This window comes from Scleropages formosus, chromosome 23 (assembly GCF_900964775.1).
Source record: "Scleropages formosus chromosome 23, fSclFor1.1, whole genome shotgun sequence".
NCBI lineage: Eukaryota > Metazoa > Chordata > Actinopteri > Osteoglossiformes > Osteoglossidae > Scleropages > Scleropages formosus.
In genome coordinates, this window is record NC_041828.1 from 13,006,105 (window position 1) to 13,028,239 (window position 22,135).

The following is a 22,135-nucleotide window of genomic DNA, read 5'->3' on the forward strand; positions in this document are numbered from 1 at the left end:
ACCTGCTGCGCTTTCAAACAGGTAAAAAGCATTCAAATGTGGCACGCTGTGTGTGATGTCCGCACAATGTTAGAATCTTATGTTCTGATGCCTTTGTCTCCTCCAGCTTTTCTTCCAGAAAATGTGTCTTGGTCCTGTGATGCATCACGGGAGAGGAATCAGGACTAGAAAAGGTTCTTCGCTTTGCCTTGCTGTCCTTGATACGTTTTGTAATAGATATGTCAGCTTTGGAGTTACTCTGTATGTGGGTGTGTGTGGTCCCAGTTAGTTTTGCCAGGAAGAAAAGGTTGAAGCAAGTGTCTGTGGAAGTGGGGGGTGGGTGTTCTGGAAGATTATGAATCTTTGTTGAAGCACTCCATGGCCCAGCTCCCCGGTCCCCCGTTTCTTTTGAGCTCAGCCGAAAGGGAAGCCTCCTTATTCCCCAGCACAGAGGAGCATCAGCCACTCATATGAAGGTACACATTTTTCTCCTTCCTTTCTCCTTTTTTAAAACCACATTTATGATTGGTTATGGTCATTAAAAATGCTCCTACATTTCCTAGACAGAGCATCATGTCATGTGACAAGGCTTGAACTAGTGGGTAATGAGCAGAACTTTAAAGATTGTGCTTAAAAGTTTCTTTGTTGATGCAGTTCTCTGACAGTGATTCCTTCTCTGTCTTGCAGCTGAATATATTCAGTATAATCGGTGCTCCAGCCATTGCAGGGACAAGCAGGCAGGGGATGTGCCATGGCCAACAGAGGGTGTGTGTTGGACAGGAAGCCTTGATTTGGCGAGGTTTCTTACTGCAGGGATCCCACAGGAATGGCTATTTCTGGGCACAGAGCTAGCAGAGTACATGGTCCACCTGTGAAGCTGGCCCTGGAGCAGCAGAAGTCACGCAGATGCCCAGGGCCCGGAAGCCCCTGGTGGGGATTTGTGCTTTCTGCAGGCCGGATTTATGGTTTGACAGGAAGCGCCACCTCTCGTTCACGGAATGACCATGTCCGAACTAGTTCCGTTAGTCCTTAAAAACAATGTTTGTGTGTGACATTGTCTCCAGATCAGCCCTGTTAAGGAATCAGTAACAGTAAGATGTTCTGCACTGGCACAAAAGCTTGATAAATCTGCCCCTAATTCTGCTCTCATGGTGGTCACTCTTCTCAAATGTAAGTACTGCGATAAACTGATGATGTATTATTATTCTTTCACTGGACTTGTTACCTTTTAAAAAATTTTAAATTCATGCTTGTTGGTCAATCATTAGTTATAATTAATTTCAGATGGATGGATGGATGGATTGATGATATAGATAGATAAAACCCATTGTGTTCCAAAGCTGAACATGCTTTATTGAAGCATTCTTTGGCTTCTCTTACACATGAGTAGCCTAAAGGCCCCCTGTGAATGTACCTTTCAGGAGAGAGTCCTGGCACTCAGACAAAGGCGATACTTTCCTACAGGTCTGGAAAACCCAATTTACACCACATAGCTTGAAGGGGAGTTTCCAAAGCTGTAGCTTTCCACAAGGAGGTACAGATCGGGGAGAGTATTTTGTTCAACTTGATATTTATTTATGGAACTAAATTCCCTGAATGTCTTCTGGAGGGTCTTGGCCTGCCTAAGCACACAAACTCCCATAGCTTCAGGGCGGAGATGGATCACAGCACTTTTCATGTGTGGGACTGAGTGTCAGCCTCACACAGGCACAAGGAAGCCCTTACAGCCTCACAGAAATGCAGCACGGGTATGAGGTTCTCGAACCCAAGCCTTGCTGAAGGAGGGCCTTCCTGGAAATGCAGCTGCTTTCGAGCTCATGTTGTCACGCGCTTCCCAACACCCTCGGTGATATATAACTGTACAAAGCCAGGAGTGTGGTCAGATTTCCGCAGGGCAGCGGTCACGTACTGGACCAGCAGTGCTGGGATGAGGCTCACGTCCAAATGCTCTTCCTCATTCAGCCTGGAATTACTTACACGTCCAGAGATACTGCACATAGTTCTGAACAACAGTTTCCTTGAGTCACAAGCCATAAGACACTGCCATGATTGGAAGAGTTTGCTCAGCACATATTTTTCTCCTGGACCTTAGAGAAGCATAGCGCTCCCTCAACCTCAGCACATTAAACAAAGCTCTGGAACACATCCCCCTCCGGGGGAAGAGGGAAACCATAACAAACTAAGGAAGAGGATGGGAATGCAGCAAAAAGGAAGCTTTCACAAATTTAATTCGCTGTCTTTAATGAGGTCCGACTGCTCACTTGCCCCACAGACGGAGAAGGCAGAGGGAGCAGGACAGGGTGGGATTCCACTGTGTTTCTCATCTAATTCTCTACAAGCAGCATTAAATCATGCGAAGATTTTACTGAAAAAATAATTCACTGCTACACATAGCAATTTCCACACATAACCCTATCATGACTGTTGGTTACGCTGGAATGCAATCTTCAGGCCAGCAAACTGAAAAGCTCTTTTTGCTCCATGAATGGTTATAATAAATGTCAGACGACTACTGATTATTAAGAAATGTCCACCATCATCTTTGGGTTTAGGCATAATTCTGTTTAGTGACTACTACAAAACGTTCCTTTTAGCGATGAGGCATTCATAAAGCAGTTACTGTCCATGACAGCTAGAGGGAAACGTAAAATTGGTCTAGTGATGTGAAAGTGCAGTGGAACCAAATGTACTGTCCTCAAGTTACAGCATGTGCGACGTATGACCACCTGTACTTACAACAGCCATCCCATTAGCCTTACATTTTACTTAAGTCCAGGCATTCTGTGTTAACATTTTTTCTGTGACTTATTTCCTAAAAATAATTTTGCAACAATTACTTTTTTCTTTGATCGCGTCCGGGAAGCTTTTTTGAATCACGTATATGGTTTTAGTAACAAACTCGATAAATGAAATGCTTTATTACCATTCTGCATCTGAGAGTTTTTAAAGGTCTGCACTCAAAAGAGAGGTAAGAATTAATTTTTTTTTTGATAGTTTCTGTTCTTCAAGGTTTTCTGGGATTATAGTATAACAGTGAGCTATTTGTGGAAACTTTTTTTTCCCCTCCTGAAGGGTTCAAATGAATAGTGTATATAAAACAAAAAAAAAATTCTTTCTTAAACTTACTGTGATGGTCTGCATGGACTGAGAAAGGCTATATGTCACATTTAAATAAATGAACAATTAGAAAATCACAGCATCATGGTGCAAACTGAGTATGCAAGCAAAAGCATCGAGTGCCAGAACACACCTGAGAGAGTAGGTACACAGTTCCCACAATGCATGGCATCTAATGGTGTGTCTCCCGCTGCCTCTCGGTGCAATGTTCAAATACTGTCCCAGTTTTCTCGCTGCACCAAATGTTGAAGGTCGCACCTTGCAGACCGAAGAAGTGGAAAATCGGATATCAGGAGACGGAGTAATGGGGAAGGGTCCACGTAAATGCAGCCGATGTTCTTCCTTCACCTATCCTAAAGGCATAGAATCACACACAAATGATCACACCATCTAAACATATACTTTATTACACCGTCGACTCTTTAGTAGGTTATCTTCAAGGCAGAAAAAGGTGACCGACACTCTCCCTCCGTCAGTACGTGGTGCTGACTGATCACCAGCCGCACCAACACAGATGACGTGGGAATCGACCTCACTCAGACATGTGAAATGCTGCGTCACAGGCCAGGCGCTAAAGGCACCTTCACAATCCAACTCCAGTCCTGATGAGCACAGACTCCTCCTCTTGATTTGTAAATGGTGAGCAGCTATTGATAAATAGTGGTATTTATATAAAGGAAAAACATTTCTTAAAAACACATATGTCCTACTAGCCACCCCTCTGCTCCGAATCCACGACTCCCCGAGGAGGCACAGATACAGCTGGTTTAGTGTAGCATGCTCTGAGAACACGTGGAAAACAGGAGACAACGCAACTCTGCAGTCTGATGGTATGGTAACAAAAAAAGCGACAAATTGCACAAGGTCCGGAGACAGGAATAAAAAGGTGGTCAGAACACTCGGAGGGTAAAACACGTCTCCTGATGTCGCATTTCCCTTACTGCCTGGCTCAAGGGCATTTTCTGTCCTGGTGCTGGTGCCTTGCAGTCCGCACTTCCATGCCGCGGTGCAGCCGCGTCCCGGAGAGCGGCAGCACTTGTGTGTCCTTTCAGGACTTGGATAAAGCTTGGCGGTACACTAAGGCGGTAGTCAATCGTTGCAATCAGTGTAGTAAGAATGCAGATTAAGTGCAAGAGGTTCATCTCCCTCAGCACAGAGGTGATAGTGAGCGCAGGGTCTCCCAGGTGGTCTGGCATCGCTAGAGGAAAGGCTCTTCACTTTGAATCGAGAAAGACAGAGCTCACACAGTGCTTGGTTGTACGGTCATCAGTCCGTCCGGCTGCTCGAAGGACCTTTCGTGTCCATCGGTGGTGACCCGCGGATCACATGATGCAGCATTTGTTCCTGAAGTGGTGAGGGTCCTTGTAACGTAGTCTCTGTTTGGGCCGATATTTCTCCAGGTAGTTGAGCTGCTTGCTGTTGATGGCCCCTCTGCGCTTCCTGTGCAAAAGAAGTGCGAGTTATCCCAGAGCCATATGAAAAATGATGAGCAGCTGTCTATAAGATGTCAGCCGTAACGAGCTCGGACTCACTGCCTGATGAACTGGATGGCGTCCTCATACTTCATTCCGCTCTCGATCAATGCCAAGGCCACCAAAACAGGAGCCCTGCGAGACATTTTCTAAATTTAATCTCTGCATTTTTTTTGCCATCCTTGAGAAACATATTTTACTGAAATATATTTGTGTCTATCTTTCATCTATGGTTCACTGCTGGGTCACCTGGGTTTTCCTTTAGGGACAACAGCACCCACTCGTGTACAACTATGGCATTTTCTTTACAGGCTTGCAGTACAACTGCAGTGATTTGGGAACAAGGTGCTGAAAATGACAACTGTAACACAGTATGTCTATGAATGAGGGATCAGTTCAAAGTTATATTAATAATAATTGTAAAACGGTGTCATGTTCCGCTGCCTTGTGGTCTGCCCTTGCCTGTATTTCTGTACACGTCATACACGTCAAGCAAGCCCTGGCTCTTAATACCAAGTTCCAAGAAGGTCACTCGGGTTTAATCACATGTGCCATAGTAGTTTCTCTGCCTTGTAATGTGCAGTTTTCCAGTTTAAATTTCACTCCTGCTGCAGTACCCTTGATTAAGATACTTACGGTGAAGTAATACAGTATGGAGACCCTGCTGTGTAAAAGGGTAAAATCACTGTAAAGTCGAGTGTAAAGGTGAATAAAGATGTCAGTGAAATACAGGTATAGGTTAGCGTGAGTTTAATATACATATTTCTCCATCACCTCTAAAGGATGTGGAAGTATTGTTCTGATATACATTTTGAGATGTAATTGATTTCAATTCTCAGAGCTGCATAAAACATCAGATGAACATTACACCTTAAACACTGTATAATTCCAAGGAATTATGAAAACTAAAGGATTTCCCTGTACATGATTGCCCTTTGTTTGCTGTTTGCAAGAATTTACGCAGTATTTTTATAACCCTTTGGAACATAATGCCAGGCTATGGCTCCCAAATGAATAATAAGAAAATAAATGAAAACATCAATCTCGCACTGGCACCCATTCAAGAACAGCAGGGGCCCGGAGGGAGGTGAAGAAATGCGTCAAACATAGGGGTGGTACCCAGACAGTGAGAGGGCCTGGCGACAGGGGCTCTCCTCCAGGTCTTCCCCTACCTGTCAGTCAACATCATCTGGGAGCAATCAAGCTCTATTTGAAAAAGGTTTCTATAAAGAAAAGTTAAAATTGACTTACAGAGGACAAAACTGAGCCAGATTTATTCTCTGGATATTTTCGCAACAAATCAGAAGGCTGTTCTCACTCTCATAACTTTTCTGAAATGCTTTCAGTCAAAAAATGTTCAGGTTCAGGAAAGAAGTTATTGAGGGGTCAACATAAGAGATTGCGAGCTTCAAGAGGGGAAACCTGAAACTGGTCATCTTGGTGCGTACATTTTTTAATACTCAAGGAAACGAAGAAGAACAAAACGAGCCTTTAGCAGTTTAGCGTATGTTCTTGCATGCCCTAAATCTGTAGAGTAAGTGCAAGGGATGAGATATCTTCAGAGCTGTGTTGCTGTGTTTCAATAAGCATTTTACAGGGGGATGATCAGGTAAAGTGGATGCCCCGACTCACCGGCCCAGGCCTGCCACGCAGTGCACCGCCACACAGCAGCCCGGGTCCTCGCAGAACTTGCTCTTCAGCAGGTTCAGCCAGTCCTCCACCACCTTGGAGGGTGGGGGGGCACCATCGTCGAAGGGCCAGTCCTTTGGTGGGAGAGAAAGGAAAAAGGTGGCGCCCTCAGGTAGCAGATGGACTGGGTGGCGCACTGCACATCACTATCTGTAATAGTTATATTAGCAATAGGTACAAGTCTGCACTAAGACAAAGAAGACTTAAAGCAAGCGCACTGGTGTGTGGAGCTGTGCTTTTCTTGGCCTACAGCTGGAGGGTTTCTAATGACATGGGTGTCGCCCACTGACATGGGTGTGCCATCGCAGTTCCATTCTCAGACAGCCTCAATAAAAAGGACAACAGGTCATGTCAGAGCCATGTGACCTCACTACCCTTGGAGGCAACCAAGGCGTTCTTCTTACAAAGTACTAATAACTCCTACAGTGGTAGAGCTCGCTCTGAATGCTGTGTGTGTGTGTGAGCAATCCTGTGCCATTTATGTTTGCTCTGGCGTCATAACCCATAACGAATTCACACAACCCCAACGTGCCAACAAGCTGAGAGTCCCCATGGAGTGAGTGTTACACACAAACAACAGGGGTGAGACAAACTGAGACACATTCTTCACCTCATTATTCAACCAAGCATCAAACTATATTATACAAGGCATGCAAAACTAAGCAAGAAGTATATTATATTATATTATATTATATGAGCATTGGACAGCAGATGGCATAGGGGTTAGTGTTACTGCCTTTGGACCTAAAGGTTACAGGTTTGAATCCTCTCTGTGTAAAACCCTTGAGCAAGGACTTTACACTAAGTTGCTCCAGTAAAATTACCCAGCTGTCTAACTGGTCCAATAAATGTACTCTGAGAAAAACATCAGCATAATGAACAAATAGTTACTAACATTAGCATTTTGGAATAATCAGATAAGATGGAAATTAAGTTTTAAAATCTTTTTCAAAATCAGGCTTTGGGACACTACTGCTCGAATATGAGCACATCTATATTGATTTTCAGTATTCCTTAAAACAGCAAGAACAAGTCCATTGTCTTTTCTTGTTTATTTGTCTCATAGTAGCCTTGGGAAAGAGCAGCGTTGCCCATGTGAGAGATGACAGGCAGTGTAATGAGATATGAAATCTCAGTCTGCTATGAGGTGACCAGAGGTGTACAAGAGTAACAATAAACTGCTGGACCCACACAGCTGATTGTGGATCAGCGCTTCACTGCCTTCCAGCGCAGAGGATCACATTTCTGCCCTCAGTCCCGCAACTCGACGCCTTTACTCTGGACAGAATGCTGTGGCGCCCGGTCATGTGCCAGCAGGAGCCTCAGTATTTACCTTCAGTCCATCTTCGAACAGAAGTTCTCGACTAGACTAACGCTTTGGCTCCAATCATGATGTCAGAGCACTTTCCTGGCAGGACAGACCTGAGCAGAGCGCGACGTTTTACAGACCACTGAACTCAGCTGCTTTTACCAAAACAATAATCCTTTAACATTTTAAGAATTCTACATCATATTACAGTTAGGTGAGCGCAATCTTATTTTGAGTGCTCTCATTATTAGATCCTTGCTAAAAAGTGGTGCCGCCTTCTTAAAATGATTAGTGATCGCTTTCGGCTTTTGGGGAGAGGCTGTAAACATTGTCTCAGGGACAAGGCTCATGGGAGATTATGGTACGTTGGCAATGTACACCCATGTGCCTCACGTGGCCCCTCACTCGCCACAGAGGGACTGAAAACGTTAGAAGCCGTAAATGAGGGCCAGGGGGAAAGGAGGCTGTGGGAGCAGGTAGACAGCAGGTCGAGACAGCACTCCACCAACCCACCTTCTCCATTGTGGCAAAAAAACTGCTGCTGCTCTCTAACTTTGAGAGAAGAGATGGACTGAAGGCCACGGAGAGCCTTTCTCCTACTTGGGCTGCTGCTGTTGGACCGGTTACCACAAAAGAGCATGTACACTGGACCACCAGAAGGGGTCAGCAGTGGTACTATTAACACTACTCCTGCTGAGCTCCTATCCCTCCCCCCCAACCCCCCCGACCCCCCGCCGAAATCGCTCACCACCACCGTGATCCCATCCTTCTCCAGCGGCGTTTTGTCGTACGTGATCTCGCACACCCGGACCACCGTGGTTGCCCCATATTTCTTCAGGTCCTGGAAGATCAATTCAAGCAGAAATTTGACGACACGTGCCGCTTATCCAGCTCCAGCAGAGAAGCGCAGATTTTCGTAAATTTATGTCGCCCAATCATAACAGATGCAGAAGACTGCTACAGTTCAGACTGTACTCGAATTGTCCAGTTCTCTTTGAACGCCACCGTGTGACAGTGGTCCAAGGACACGTATCCATGGCAACAAGGTGTTGCTTTGTCTCTCGCACTCTGAGAAAACTGTCAGAGCCATTCCATCAGAAGTGTGTATCACACTCACCCAACTACCAACTGTTGTGTAAGAGGACCAGATTACAGAAATGTGAAGGAACAAAAGAGAAGGGTGTCTGGAAACAGACAGTAGTTTGTGGTTCATTCGATTAAGAGCAGTTGTATTCTCCTCACAGGTTAGCAAACGGACGGGTCAAGTCTGCGGCCGGAGGGCATCACCTCGATGAACGAGTTGAGGCTGGAGTTGGTGGGGTTGTGGGTGATGAGGAAGCGCATGTTCTTGTAGCAGACCTCCACGGGGGCGGGCCGGTTCATGCGCGCCATGGTGCCGTCTCCAGCGTCCACTCGCGCCGTCTTTTCTTCGGCTCTTCTTAAGCAAGAGCAGGAGCCTCCGAGGGCGCCGCGTGATCGAGGCTTCGGTGGCCAGGCGAGGTGCCACAAAAGGAAAGCGCAACAGGCTCTGCCTCTCTCGCACCCAGCTGCCTGCTATCTGGGGTTTGAAGGGTGGTCTGGATGGCTGTGGGGGTGCCTTCGGATGGTTTCTGCTGAGCTGCGCCCGCGTGCGCTACCCCATTGGCGTGTGTGCGGGCCTCTCGGGGGGAAAGGACAGCAGGCAGACACTGGAGGGGTCAGTGAAGGGCAGCGGCACGGGGCATCCCCCCCCCGGTGCTCACAAGGGCGGACGCGACCCAGCCAGCCGACCGCAGGGCTGCGCAGGAGAGACCGGAGAGGCACGGTCAGAACAAGCACAGACGTACGCTTACTGGAACACACACATAGGAGCTTCACTCAGCACGAAGCTGAGCACTTAACACACACTGAATGCTACAATGAATACACGCTCCGTCCGAAGCCGAGCACTTAATACAGAATGCAGGGACCGTGCAAAGACAAAATAAACATAAGAGCAATGCCGCATCGTGTGTCTTTTTCAGTTATGGATACAAGCATGAAGCAGCCAGTGAAATTCAGCGTGATGAAACGCGCTGAATTGAGAGAGACATGGAATCCAAAAACAAACTCCCCAGGAACAGCGCTGAGCTTCATCACACATCACAGGCAGTTATATCTTCTCAATAGCAGGCTCTGCACATCAAACCTCATACCACAGAAATAAGCGCTTGAAAAGCAGTCCCGCTCCAGCGCTGAGAACATGTCCTACTTGACCGAAGCGGGCGGTTGTGGGACCTGTGCCCTAGCTGTAAGAGCTGAGAAGAACAGGTAGATGGAGAGCCGCAGAAGCACACTGCCGTCCATGAGAAAGTCCCCGGTGCGGCAGCAGGAGGAGGAGAGGAGTGGCAGAGGCACACGGACGCGTGGCGGAAGACACGGACGTGCTGCCCGACTCGGAAAGCCGTACCACCTGAAGTCACGTCTTCAAAACAAAGGCAGCGGAGGGATCATCGGCACACGGAGCCCCGCGAGCGTCACGCCAGCAGCTGCTTGTCATCAGCGTGAAACCGCAGCCACGAGTCCAACGGTGATGTAAGGAGGCACAAGTGAGGGAAGGAAGCAGGCTTTGCGTGCGTGCGTGCGTGTGTGTGTGTGTGTGTGTGTGTGTGCATGCGCGAGCGTGCTCGTGCCTGTTGCTCTGCAGGGAGCAGAGCCGTGCAAACAGGCACCACGGATGCTAATGACCGGCGCTGCTGCGAACCAGTTAAGGCCGCCCTGCCCGGCTGTACGACACTGACAGCGCTCGCACACTAACACACTCAGCGTTCCTCGTGGATACAGGGGACAGCAGCCAGCCAGGTAACAGCAGTATCACATCTGTTCATCCTCTGCAGCTCCACTGTCGCTCTAGTAACTACAACTACTAACACTACTACAGTACTACTACTGCTGTTTGTAACAGTACTACTAGTTGTTACTAGCGATGGCACGGCAGCACAATGAGTAGTACTGCTGTCTCACAGCACCTGGGTGGTACGAGAGGACGTGGGTTCGATCCCCACTCAGTCTGTGTGGAGTTTGCATGTTCTTCCCCTGTCTGTGTGGGTTTCCTTTGGATGCTCTGGTTTCCTCCCACAGTTCAAAGACATGCTCTTCAGGTTCCCCCATAATGTGCGAGTGACAGAGAGAGTCTGTTCCACTGATGTATGGACGAGTGACCCACTGTAAGTAGTGTATCTAGCAGTGTGAGTTACCTTGGTGAATAAGGTATGTGGGCTGATAACACTACGTAGAGTTCATTGGAAGTTGCTTTGGACAAAAGCATCTGCTAAATAAATGTAAATGTAGCGCAACCACTAACACAACTACTGCTGTTGCTGTTTTTTATGCTACTATAACCGTCACTAACACTACTTCTATTATGAACCCTACTGTTCCCGCTGCCGCTGTTAGTAACTATTGCTTCGATTACTATCACTAACCCCAACCATTACTACGATCAATAATAATGCCACCGTGACTAGCACAACTTCCACTACTGCTATTCCTGCAGTTGATACCAACAGTAATAGTACAGCTACTGCAAGTGCTCCTGCTCTTGTTACCAACACAATGATAGGAACTGTAGCAGTAATAGTCATAGTCACAGCAGTAAGAAACACTGTCACTACAACCAAGACTCTCAGCATTGCAAGTAATCATTGGACAATTACTGCTACTTCTACTGTAACTGTTACTAGTACTTCTGCTGCTACTGCTGTTACCAGCATCACTACTGCTACACTTATTATCACTGACAACATGTGACTATTACTTACAGCCTGCTTTTATAAGTTCTTCATCTTGCAGTGATTTACTCATATATGCAGCTGGGTAATTTTTGGTGGAGCACTTCAGGGTTAAGTACCATTCTCAAGGGTACGATAGCAGGAACCGGCTTTGGACATGGACAGTCCAAGGCAGAAGCTCTAACCACTATGTCACCTGTTTCCCACTTCCAACGATAGTACCCCTGTGCAAGGTTGTAGCATAAAAAGTACCCAGTTGTATGAATGGTAAATAATTTCCAGGTAGCTCAGTATATAAACCCAACATTGCAAGCCACCTTGGAGAAGAGCATCGGGTAAAACAAATAATAATATAGGTGGTGAACAAGTGCTACAGCTGCTATTGTTATTGCTTCTACTGGCACCTTTCTACAATAATCAAGCAATACTACTGCAACTAGTTTTCTGCAGCAAGTAGCATTACTTGGACCCTCCACTCCCTGTTGGAATAACCCCAACAAACTCTGAAACCAGGTTGTACAGCTGCCACACATAGCAACGGAATAAACATACTGCATTCTAGTAATACTGCAGGGCACTAATGATACTATAAATAATAACAACCTTTTACCAACAACCTGATGCTGAGAGTGACACTGCCTACAACAGCCATCATAACCACATAACAGCATGGCTATTAATACTACTACCAGCTCATCTGCAACAGCAGTCTTACCCTTCTAAAATGGGTAGTGAAAGGTTCTTGCAGAAATAATTGGACTACATCTGAAGGAAGACTATTAGTTTCCTGTGATTTTAATCTTCCTGTTGCCACTGCTGATGGCACCAGAATCTAAAACTGCTGCAGTTTAACCTTGTTTACTCAGTGTTCTTCAAAGGAAAAATTCCTTATCTGACTACTCATAATGGAATACACAAGACATCCAGTCCGACAGCATCTGAGCTCCCCATGGTCAAGGTGGTCCCCATGTTCCTGGAAACCATAGGGTATAGGCCTCCTCTCAACCAGACTCCCAAGTAAGACTCCGAGGGGTCTTCGGGGTGGCGAAACCCTCTGGAAGGCAGACAGTCGCCATGCCATGTGGGGGAGCCATGGATCATGGGTTGGACCACCAAGATCAACACACGAAAAGCCCATCAGGACTCAAGACTAAAAGAACCAGATTAGGCTCACTATGGTGCAAGGTCTTTTTCACAGCTGATCTTTTGGGTTATATCATATGAAACAAGAAAGTTTCTCACATCAAGATGTGAGAAGACCTTAAGTGGAATGGCTTGGAGCAGAAAACACACTATTTAAACCTAAAAACTGTGATAAATGTATAGATGCAAAATGAAGTCAAAACTAACACAATACAGTTACTAATCAAAACTCGTGGGTTTTCGCGGTTGGTGTCAGCTGACTGGGAGTTTTGTACTTCTGGATTATTTTACACAACGCGGTTTAATCCAGAAGTACAAAACTCCCAGACAATACAGTTACATTTACATTTATTCATTAGCTGTCGCTTTTCTCCAAAGCAACTTGAAGTATTCAGCTACTTACAGTGATTTACTCATGAATAAAGTGGGGTCATTCTTAGTGTATCAGTTCAGAATCAGTTCAGAAGAAGTGTCTTGCTCAAAGGTACTACAATAGGAACAGCGTTCGAACCTGGGTCATTCAAAGTCAATGGTGGCAGCGCTAACCACTATGCCACCCGTTGTCCTTACTTTTCTTGTTAAGTTGGAAGATTGATTTTCTCACTCAACTTATGTGATTGCAACAATGACGAAGAGGACTCAATTCGGTGGCTGGCAAGTGACACTGAGAGCGTGTCCATGGCTGAAGCATGCAAACAAAACGACCATCACAGCCCTGTGACATATACCCGAAAAGATCACCAAACACCTTGACATAGTTGGATCTCGCACCTCACAGCTAGAAGTAGATAAGCTAAGCTTCAGACACATGACAACCTTAATGTGTATCTGGGAATCTGCTGTGTCAATATTTATTAATACCAGCTTTACCAGCTGATACAGTTTTTCTCAGGCTGGGTAGAATCACAGCAGCTCAGATGCAGTGCATTCAGCTAGACGAGAGCTGAAGTGTCCCGCTGGAAATCTGTCACACCCGTTGCGGAGACGACTGGCCCAGTTCCCTGCGGCACAATTACACAGCGTTTTCCCAAGGGAGTCGATAAATCACCGCCAAGACTGACAATTTCAGGGCGGCCGTGTGCGTTTGGAACCTGGACATGGCAGCCAGCTGGGAAGGGAAGCGACTGTGCGTTTCGCTGGTGACAGGGAGACGGGGAGCTCAGAAAGAGCGGGGGATGGCAGTTTTGCACGCTTGTCATGTACCTCATCAACGCATGTGGAGGTGCAGAAGAGGCTCCTGGGAGTCTATGCCTGTGCCTTGTCGCGCTGCGCCTCTTTCTCCCCCGCCTCCAGTGAGTGTCACACAGTACCCGTGAGGGCTCCACGTGCCTCGGGGATATTCAAGGAGGTTTATTTCTGAACATCGCCCAGTAATCATCAATCTGCAGCGGGGCACCCTGCCTGAACTTGGAGATCTCCAACCAGCACAGATTCACCTCACTAAATAGGGGGTGTTTTTATGATCAGACGGGTCAGACAGAGGTGGATGGGGGTCCCTGGGTTACAACCTGGCTATGGAGCTGTAGGTTTTCAAAGTCAAAGTTGTAGTCCAGGCTGGTTGTGGTTTTACAGCAGGCCATGGGTGTCGAACCCAGGACTATGGGGCTAGGGTTGTGTGTGGAGGAGCCTGCGCACACTTTCAACAGGGTGCTACATGGCACCAAGATCACAGAACCCTCCCAGTTTCTTTCTAAATTTATCTTGCCGCAGCTGCCCTTACGCACATCCAGCACATGTCTTCAAGACAAGGAGAGACAGAGTGCTCCGGATGACGCATGAAGCCCTTGTTTTGAAACCTGAGCACCATCGTGTGTAAATGACTCCTAGGCCCCCAGAGCATTTCTGAAAAGGTGAAAAGGAAAAATATGAGCATAAAGTAAGAACATATGTGCTTACCGTGCAGCTGAATGGTCACTGAAAGGAAGTTATGTCTTTCATAACTCTTGAGGATGTCCTGTTTTTTCATGAAGCGCAATGACTTTCCATGAGCTGTGGATCATCCCTAGTGACATGCACTATAAAAAAAGTGCCACATCACCTGACATGTCAACCTGTGTGTGACACTAAGGCTATGTCCAAACCAAACGCTTGTCACACAACACCAAACACCATGAGCCCCTTAACGCTGACCTTTGGTTCCAAAGCACACCAGAAGTCTTTGCCCTTATTTAGAAGCACAGATGTCACGTTCAGGCAAAGAAGTACATAAAAATGACTGATGACATGTAGAGACCCTCTGAGATTTTGAAAGGTCTTGCAGATGAAGGCAGGTGCATGTTGCACAGCAACACCCGATGCCAGGTGAGGAGGAGTTATTGGCGACATGCCTTATGATGTCCTGATCAGGCTGAAAGCAAGGGCTTGAGGCCCTGAAACACCACTGCTGCAAGCTGAGCAACAGCTGAGGAATCCTGCAGCTCCAGGAGACCATACCTCCTTCACACATGTCACATCTCAAGGTCTTTTGTAAAGTTCCTGTGGATTTAGTGCCATCGTGGTATCTCAGGAGACTTGATGTCAGTGAATGAGAGAAAACACGATCCCCAAGACAAAACTGAGAAGCAGTGACATAACTGGCGGCAAAAAAATTCCTTATGTTAAATCATATTAAAATGTGATTCTTCTTTACAATATTATGGAGAGAAACATAGAAAGCGGAACATTACTGCAATTACGGAAAATAAACATTAAATAAAATTAAAATAAATAATACATGAGACATTAATACTTAGGGTTTGAATTGTATTCCAAGGTAAAACTTATGGGGGAAGTGGTGGTGCACTGGGTTTGGCCTTTGACCGCTGTGTGGCGGGTCTTTGCGCCCTGTGTTGCTGGATAGGGCAGGACCCCGCTCGGGAAAAGAGGTTGAAGACATTGGTTGGTTGGTAAAACGTATATTCTTGAGGGGCTAAATAGCTCACTCCTGGACAGCCACCTCCTGAGGCTCTGTACTGATCCCTATGCTGCTCAGAATGGATGTCCAAAAGTCCAGCTGCTCCAGATGTGAGCGGATGACCCAAACACTTGTGACAAGGAGAACAAGCCATCATAGGAAGGACGAGGAGATAGTAATTTGGGGAACTTCATTCTGAAACAGAGAGGTTCCTGCAAACTAAGCAGCAGGAAGCTTGAACATGAGACATGAAGACTGCTAGTACATTTCTCCAGTAAAAATAACTGTCTGTATTAATATGTAAAATTGGAAGATGCTTGGGATGAAAGCTTTGGCAAAGCCTCAAAATAATATGAGGAACAAAGGCACATGACAGTCGCATAGTGCTCTCATTTGGATGAGATGAGCTCATCTTTTCCCCCAGCAGCTCACGTGGTAGGAGCTCAGCAACCAGCTCTCCCTCAGGAGAGTTCAAAGTCAGCTGAGTAATATGCCAACGGTGTGATGACCTGCAGCCTACATCCAACAGACCCCATTCATCAACCCATCAGTGTTACTCCAACACACAAGCAGTGCTATCTGCAACTCTAAATGCTGACCTGCAACTCACACCGAGAACATCAGGTTCAAAAATGCTCCCCTGGTGTTTTGCCGTGGTGATCTTTGCCCTCTTAACACAGCATCGTGATTGTCTGAGCATGTCTGAGCTCCTCCTTAGCATGTTCTCAATGTCTTAGCTCATCCAGTCAAAGTTTTTCCACTAGTTAACACTAGTAAACCGGCTGAACCATCTGTCTGAGGTCCATGCAGGCTGTGTGGATTCTGTTGAGACCCGACCTGTGACCAGTGCGGTGCACAGTTCATGCACTGAAAAGTGAGGATAAGCAAACCTCCAGAAGAGGAAAATCAAATTCTGAGAGGCATAGTCTTAATTTCCTGTACACATCACCCTATCTACCCCAAGTCCCAAGAGGGCTTGAGTATAATTTCCCATTTTCATGGAAGGCTCTTGAGGGCCCAAGGAAATACAAGCAACAGCATCATTTTTGCTAAATTAGTTACTGGCTCCTCTTCGCAACAGCTAGAGGCTTCAAGCAAATTTAGGGGAAAATTTTGGAAAATTTGACTCGACGTTTTATCTCATTTTAGTGAAGGTCTTGCAAAGCCTTTGCTAAAATTGCTCAAAGCTTCCAGCTGCTTTTTGATTAATAATTTTGAAGGTCCCCAACGTCACTTTGTGATGGGAACTTCCTGTCCAACCAGCAAGCTTTGTGTACATAGTAAAATAGCCATCGTAGATGAATCTCTGACCCGTGCCAGACACTGAACAGCCAGGGACCAAACTTCCATAGGATGTTTGCTTCAGCGCAGTCATGTGGAACTCCCATCACCATTATAAAACACAGCAATAAATATGAACATGAATGCTCTCAACATCAGTTAGATTCATTTTGACAGAACAGCTTCTGAAGTTCATGATTCAAGGAAAAACTTATATTTCAGACTCAGCATTACATGGTATTATGTGAAATTCATACATCATTCTGGGGTTCATTTGATGCTGAAATTCTTGCAAAGATTGGAGAACAAAACAATGTTGGTCTCTAAAACACAGTACTGTGCAATTTCGTAAAATTTCATAAACAGGCAGAATCATAGAAAGAGGCTTTAATTGCCGCTTCACTTGGGGTTACTGTGGATAAACACTAAGACCTACTAGATGATTAGAATCAGATTTCACTCTTATACACAAAACTTCTGGCAAGTTTTACTTTCCCACATTAGCCCCGCACACATTCTGTGCCTTTTCCCCCTCGTCGGCCCAGCTTCCTTCTGAGTGCTTCCTGTCAAGCGCACGCTTGAATTACAGGCCACCAGCTGCTGCCGTTTAACATTTTGTTTCCTGCCATGAAAAAAGCACGTAGTGTGGAGGGGAGATGTCTTGGGATTTGTGCCCAGCTGGATATAACACGTGCTGCTCTTTGCCCTGGCAAGATCAACGCCAAGGAAGGTGTGTGGGTAGACGGGTAACTGAAACTGAACCATTCTTTACACCTTGGGGGAATCTGGAGTGTGAAGCCTGATAAGTTAATATCAAAGGTTGCCACTCACTTTTAAATGTGGGTAATAATTCATTGAGACACAAGCTGTAAAGAGCAGACAGAAATAGTCTAAGGCTGTTCACTGGCCCCCACCGGAACCGCCAGGCAGAATGGCTCGGCACCTAGGCCTTTCAGAACTGTTCTAGGACGGGACCGTGAGCGAACTCTCATGGCTGTTCTCGTACTTTTCCCCGACCTGTCCTGTGAGGGACAGCATCGTGTGGAGTCAGCGCCAGCCCTTCTTCCTCACCATGACCTGCCCCCGGATTTCAGAGGGCTTCAGCAGGACAACCCATGCGGAGCGGAAGACGCCCCACCTCTATCCCCTCAGTCCGAAAGGAAGTGTCCTCACAGGGCCAGCAGGCTCTCCGGGATGTTAGGACAGATGCCAACTTCTCTCCTGGTGTTATCTGGACTTTTACACTGTGATCATTGGGGACCATGGCCTAGCAAGTCATATCCTAATGTTTGATCATGTTTAGGAAACATTTCATGTCCAACAGCTGCATTTCTTTGCCTTCCAAACGTATTCATCCAAAGTGCTCAAGTAAAGGTCTCTGGGTGTAAAAATCAAACTACTCACAAACAACCTCAAAACTTTTTCCCTCATAGCATGATGCAGCCAGTTTCAGTAGGGGTTCACTATAGCGTCATAAAAACATGTTTGTCAGTTTTCTCACCCAGTTATGATGGACTCTGATTCCTCTTGACTCTAGGGCATCTCCTTGAGTGCTGACTTCACCATGACTCCACAACATACACAGTTACACACAGTAAATCACCAAACCCTGCCTAAATATAGGGTGAAGGAGTCACCAGGTCCAAGTGGTTATTCGGTAAATATATATTCGGCACAGTCACATCGAAAACAAGCCCTTAGCTTTTCACCTGGTTGTGAGCTGCAAAAACGGCGGTGCAACGCAGCTGCCAGGCCGACAGATGTCTGAGATTACAGCTGTGTGAGAAAGTCTGTCTCTCGGAAGAGAACTGGAGGTAGAGTAGGACGCGCCTGGATCATGGCTTACGATCAGCAGGCGATGATTCACTAGTGGCGTTCTCTGCGAATTTTAATTTAATCCGCAATTAAAGCCAGGTCTGTAGAAGGCCTGTACTTGGCATCTGGGACTCGATGCTGAACGCAGCATGAGACTGCTGCATTTCATAATCATTGTTTATGGGGACTCGTGGAATGAGTCAGAGTCTGCAGCTCTGAACAAGAGCATCGGCACAGCAATGAACCGTGTTCTTCTCATCCCGGTTCTCCGGTGTAGGATGGAAGCAGGGCACAGTATTGTTACTATTAATAGTTGATGCTTATATCCTTCGTGATTTACAGTTTTAACCATTCACACAACTGGGTATTTTTAGAGGCGAGAAGCACCTTGCTTAAAATTACAACAACCAGACCATCCCTCAGATCCCACCCCGACCCTAACCACAACCCCCTCCCAAACACACACACCTGCTTGATGCCAATCAGCACTGACACCCCACTGCAAGCCCAGACAACATGACACACCCACTAACCAACCCACTTATTAGCATGACGTGCATCCACACTCAGCAGTCTCCTAGCACTTACATGTACACATTTCAGGTGCATAATTAACCTATGTGAGCGGAAGGTAGAGCTGACATTAAATACTATGCCTAAACACCCTCACCTGGCAGGCACCCCATTCAGTGGATCACTAGGACGCAGTGGGTCATTCAAGCAGCTCTACGAGCCCTTGCTGTCCTCCTAGGACATGGTGTGGGGTCCCGGTGTGTGTGAGGTTCTCACACTTCCGTGGCAGCCATACGTGCAGACTTCCACGTACGCTTTCCCATCGGGACTCGGGAGGTCGCTCCCGACCACCCCAACACACAGAGCTTCCGGACACAGCAGCTGCAGACCTTCATTCCCAGAGACCCTCACAATGACAGCAGGCCTGCAGCCCTGAATCTGACAAAGTCTAAATCTAAACATTTTCAATGGAACAGAAGATTGACCTCTCCAATAGGAAGACTGTAACATGTACTTCAAAGCAACTTATTATTCCTGTACTTTTCTACATCGGAACAAAGAGACTTGAATCCACACTCTTGGCCGTTACTCATGACGTACAGAACTGCTAACTAGCTAATCAAAACATTCAATGTTTTGTAAATTTGTCCAAATAAACATGCAATATTCGAGCAGTTCGTACAGCAAGTTATCCTTTTCCAGAGCAATTTAGGACAAGTGGCTTGATCAAGCGAGCGCAGATTGAACTAACCACCTTATGGTTCTAAGGCCATGCTGTTAGCCGCCATGCTGTTAGCCGCCATGCTACCTGAACAATGAGAACTGCTACTTTTCTACACAAGAGAGCAGTTCACTCTCGCGACTGTGTGAGACATTTTGCAGCAAAGCAGATGAGGCACTGTAATGTTTTACATGACAATAAAGCAAACACAGTTGTGCAGCATGGTGAGGCCACATGCCGTTAGCCGGCCACTTCGCATGCTGCCTCGCCTGCCCCAGTTCCGTCCACAGCGAGAGACACAACCAACCTCGTTACATAAGCTCATTTGAATAAATCTGACGGTTATGCTCTTGCATTGTTTCAGCTTGTTTTCACAGGCCATGTGCGTGCGTACGACACGCAAACAAAAACTGCACGGTTCCTTAAACTCTGCTAATTTCAGCTTTTTTTCGCTACCACTTCATGTGCTGTTGCACCCGCGCACCAAAACACACACACAGCCAAACCTCATGGGGCTCAATTTAGAAGAATTGACATCTCTTCTTCTGAGAATCAACCACTCTGTTTTGAACTTTTTTAAAAATCCCTTGACAGTAAATGGCCTTTGAAACAGGTGCGGCTCATCACCCACATTGCGATGGCCATGAGGATCAAGACCCTGCTTCCTTCAGCATCTCCTTTCAAGCAGAGTTACTGAAACCATCTTTCACCAAACGTGCTGAAGCAGTACCAGAGAGCCTCCTCCGAATCCTTCCCCAAACCCCAAAAGTCTCCGTTTTCATGGATTGTCACCCAACTCATTTTGAAAGACGAATGCAACGGAATTCTTTCTGTCTAGGGCCGCAGCACAATTCCCCGTGCGGCCATAAGTCGGGAGTGTCCCCGCTCTGCGGAACGACTGCGGGAAGCATTTCCTGTCATTGTGTCCCGGTCCCGCCCGGCTCGTGGCACATCATGAAGCAGCCGGTCCCCTACAGCGACAACATGCAGCATCCCTCAGGAATACGTCTCTGCTTCTTCTTGACATTAAGCAGCTTGTCTAAATTTGGACAATATATGGGAATCAAGCTGATGTTTTAATGCCAGTCTGAGAGAAGGAATGAAGGGTCAAATGTAGTGACGCAAATAACAGAGGCATAACTTGCGCTGCTTGTGCTCACCCCGGCCAGGTTGTAGTGGGCTCACGTTCATTTCTGTTGTCAAGTACTTAACTTTAATAAAAGTCGTAAGTTGAAAATATAGCTGCAAGTCCTTAGAAATACAAATGCAAACTGCCTATCTGTGCATCAGGTAAAAACTCAAAGGTCCCCCTGACCCACTGCTTATCAGCAGCGCTTCCCCAACACCACCCCTGCATGGTCCAATGTACAAACTGAGCTTTAACCGCACGTCACATGCAATGTGAAACTTTCAGAAGAATCGATTAATAGGCTTTGAGGTCAGGAAGCGATGCAGTGGATACTGAAGTTGAATGAATGGTATAGAACAGAGTGCAAAGGGCAGCTTTAGTGCAGCAGCAACAGCAGGCAGGAGTCACGATGAGCAGTTTTTGCTAGCTTTCTTGAATTTATTCTGCTTAGAGGCCATTCCACATGCCACCAAAAATAGCCCTTTTAAAATAGTAGAGAAAAGCTAAACTCCGCTTTTATTGTAGGAATATCCCCCACATGTGGGAAAGGAGCCCTTCAAAAGGGTAAACAACAAAGGCTTTCTCGCATGAGAAACAGAGCCTGACCACAGCGAAAACCTTCTCAAAGGAAAACTGAAGAAAACAGAAAGAAAGGAGAAACATTTCAGCCGCTCTCTGACTGGTCCAAGACAGAAGGGGAGAGAGGTAGTGCAAGAAAAGCAGGGCGCACACGTGCACAAGTGGCATGCAAGCGGCAAGCTTTCGCACAGCCGGCGACTGTCCCTGTAGGTCGGGGATCTCACCTCTGGATGCCGGTCGGTCGGAACAAGTCAACTGTCTCGGTGTTCCCTCCAACAGAACTCCCTATTTAAAGCGCCCTCCCTTCCTGCCTGGCTGGGTGTGTGCATGTGTGCTCCTTTGTGTGCGCGTGTGCGAGTGTGTATGCGAGTGCAGCCTGCCAGCGTTGCGTTATCTGTCTTCAATTAGTGACCCAAAATGTCAGCCTGAAGGAAACAGGGCAGTGGGCTCCGCGGAGGATCCTGACACAGTAAGTTGAGCTCCGCCACGGGGGCAGGCGTCCAAGAGGCGAAGGGCTGGTTGAGGCGGGGTTAGCGGCTGCGGTCTAAGCCTGGGATAATGAGCAGAGCCGCGGGGGGAGACAGGACTGCCGCTGACGCAGAGAGTGGTCGCTCACAGTAACTCGCTGGGCAGACCCCGGAAGCCGAATGGCAGGAATACCGACTTCCATATGGAAGGAAAGGCACACCGGGAACAAACTGTAACCATTTACTTTTGGGCTTCATCCCAAAGCTGCATAAAAACTA

General features: G+C 46.8%; 1 protein-coding gene across 4 annotated transcripts; it reads right to left on the reverse strand.

Moving 5' to 3' along the window:
- Nucleotides 1–2,173: 2,173 nt before the first annotated feature.
- Nucleotides 2,174–21,810, reverse strand: LOC108922057 (protein tyrosine phosphatase type IVA 3-like). Of its 4 annotated transcripts, none has more exons than XM_018731921.2 (6): nucleotides 21,614–21,810; nucleotides 8,854–9,343; nucleotides 8,315–8,407; nucleotides 6,201–6,331; nucleotides 4,629–4,703; nucleotides 2,174–4,536 (listed from the first exon to the last, which is right to left on the reverse strand). In XM_018731921.2, the coding sequence occupies exons 2-6, from the start codon at nucleotides 8,956–8,958 to the stop codon at nucleotides 4,419–4,421; spliced, it is 522 nt and encodes a 173-aa protein (XP_018587437.1). In that variant the 5' UTR covers nucleotides 8,959–9,343; nucleotides 21,614–21,810; the 3' UTR covers nucleotides 2,174–4,418. The 4 variants fall into 4 exon arrangements, with proteins under 4 accessions (XP_018587437.1, XP_018587439.1, XP_018587440.1 ...); XM_018731923.2 differs by lacking the exon at nucleotides 21,614–21,810 and adding an exon at nucleotides 9,998–10,119; XM_018731924.2 differs by lacking the exon at nucleotides 21,614–21,810 and adding an exon at nucleotides 9,823–9,990.
- Between the last annotated feature and the right edge of the window lie 325 nt (nucleotides 21,811–22,135).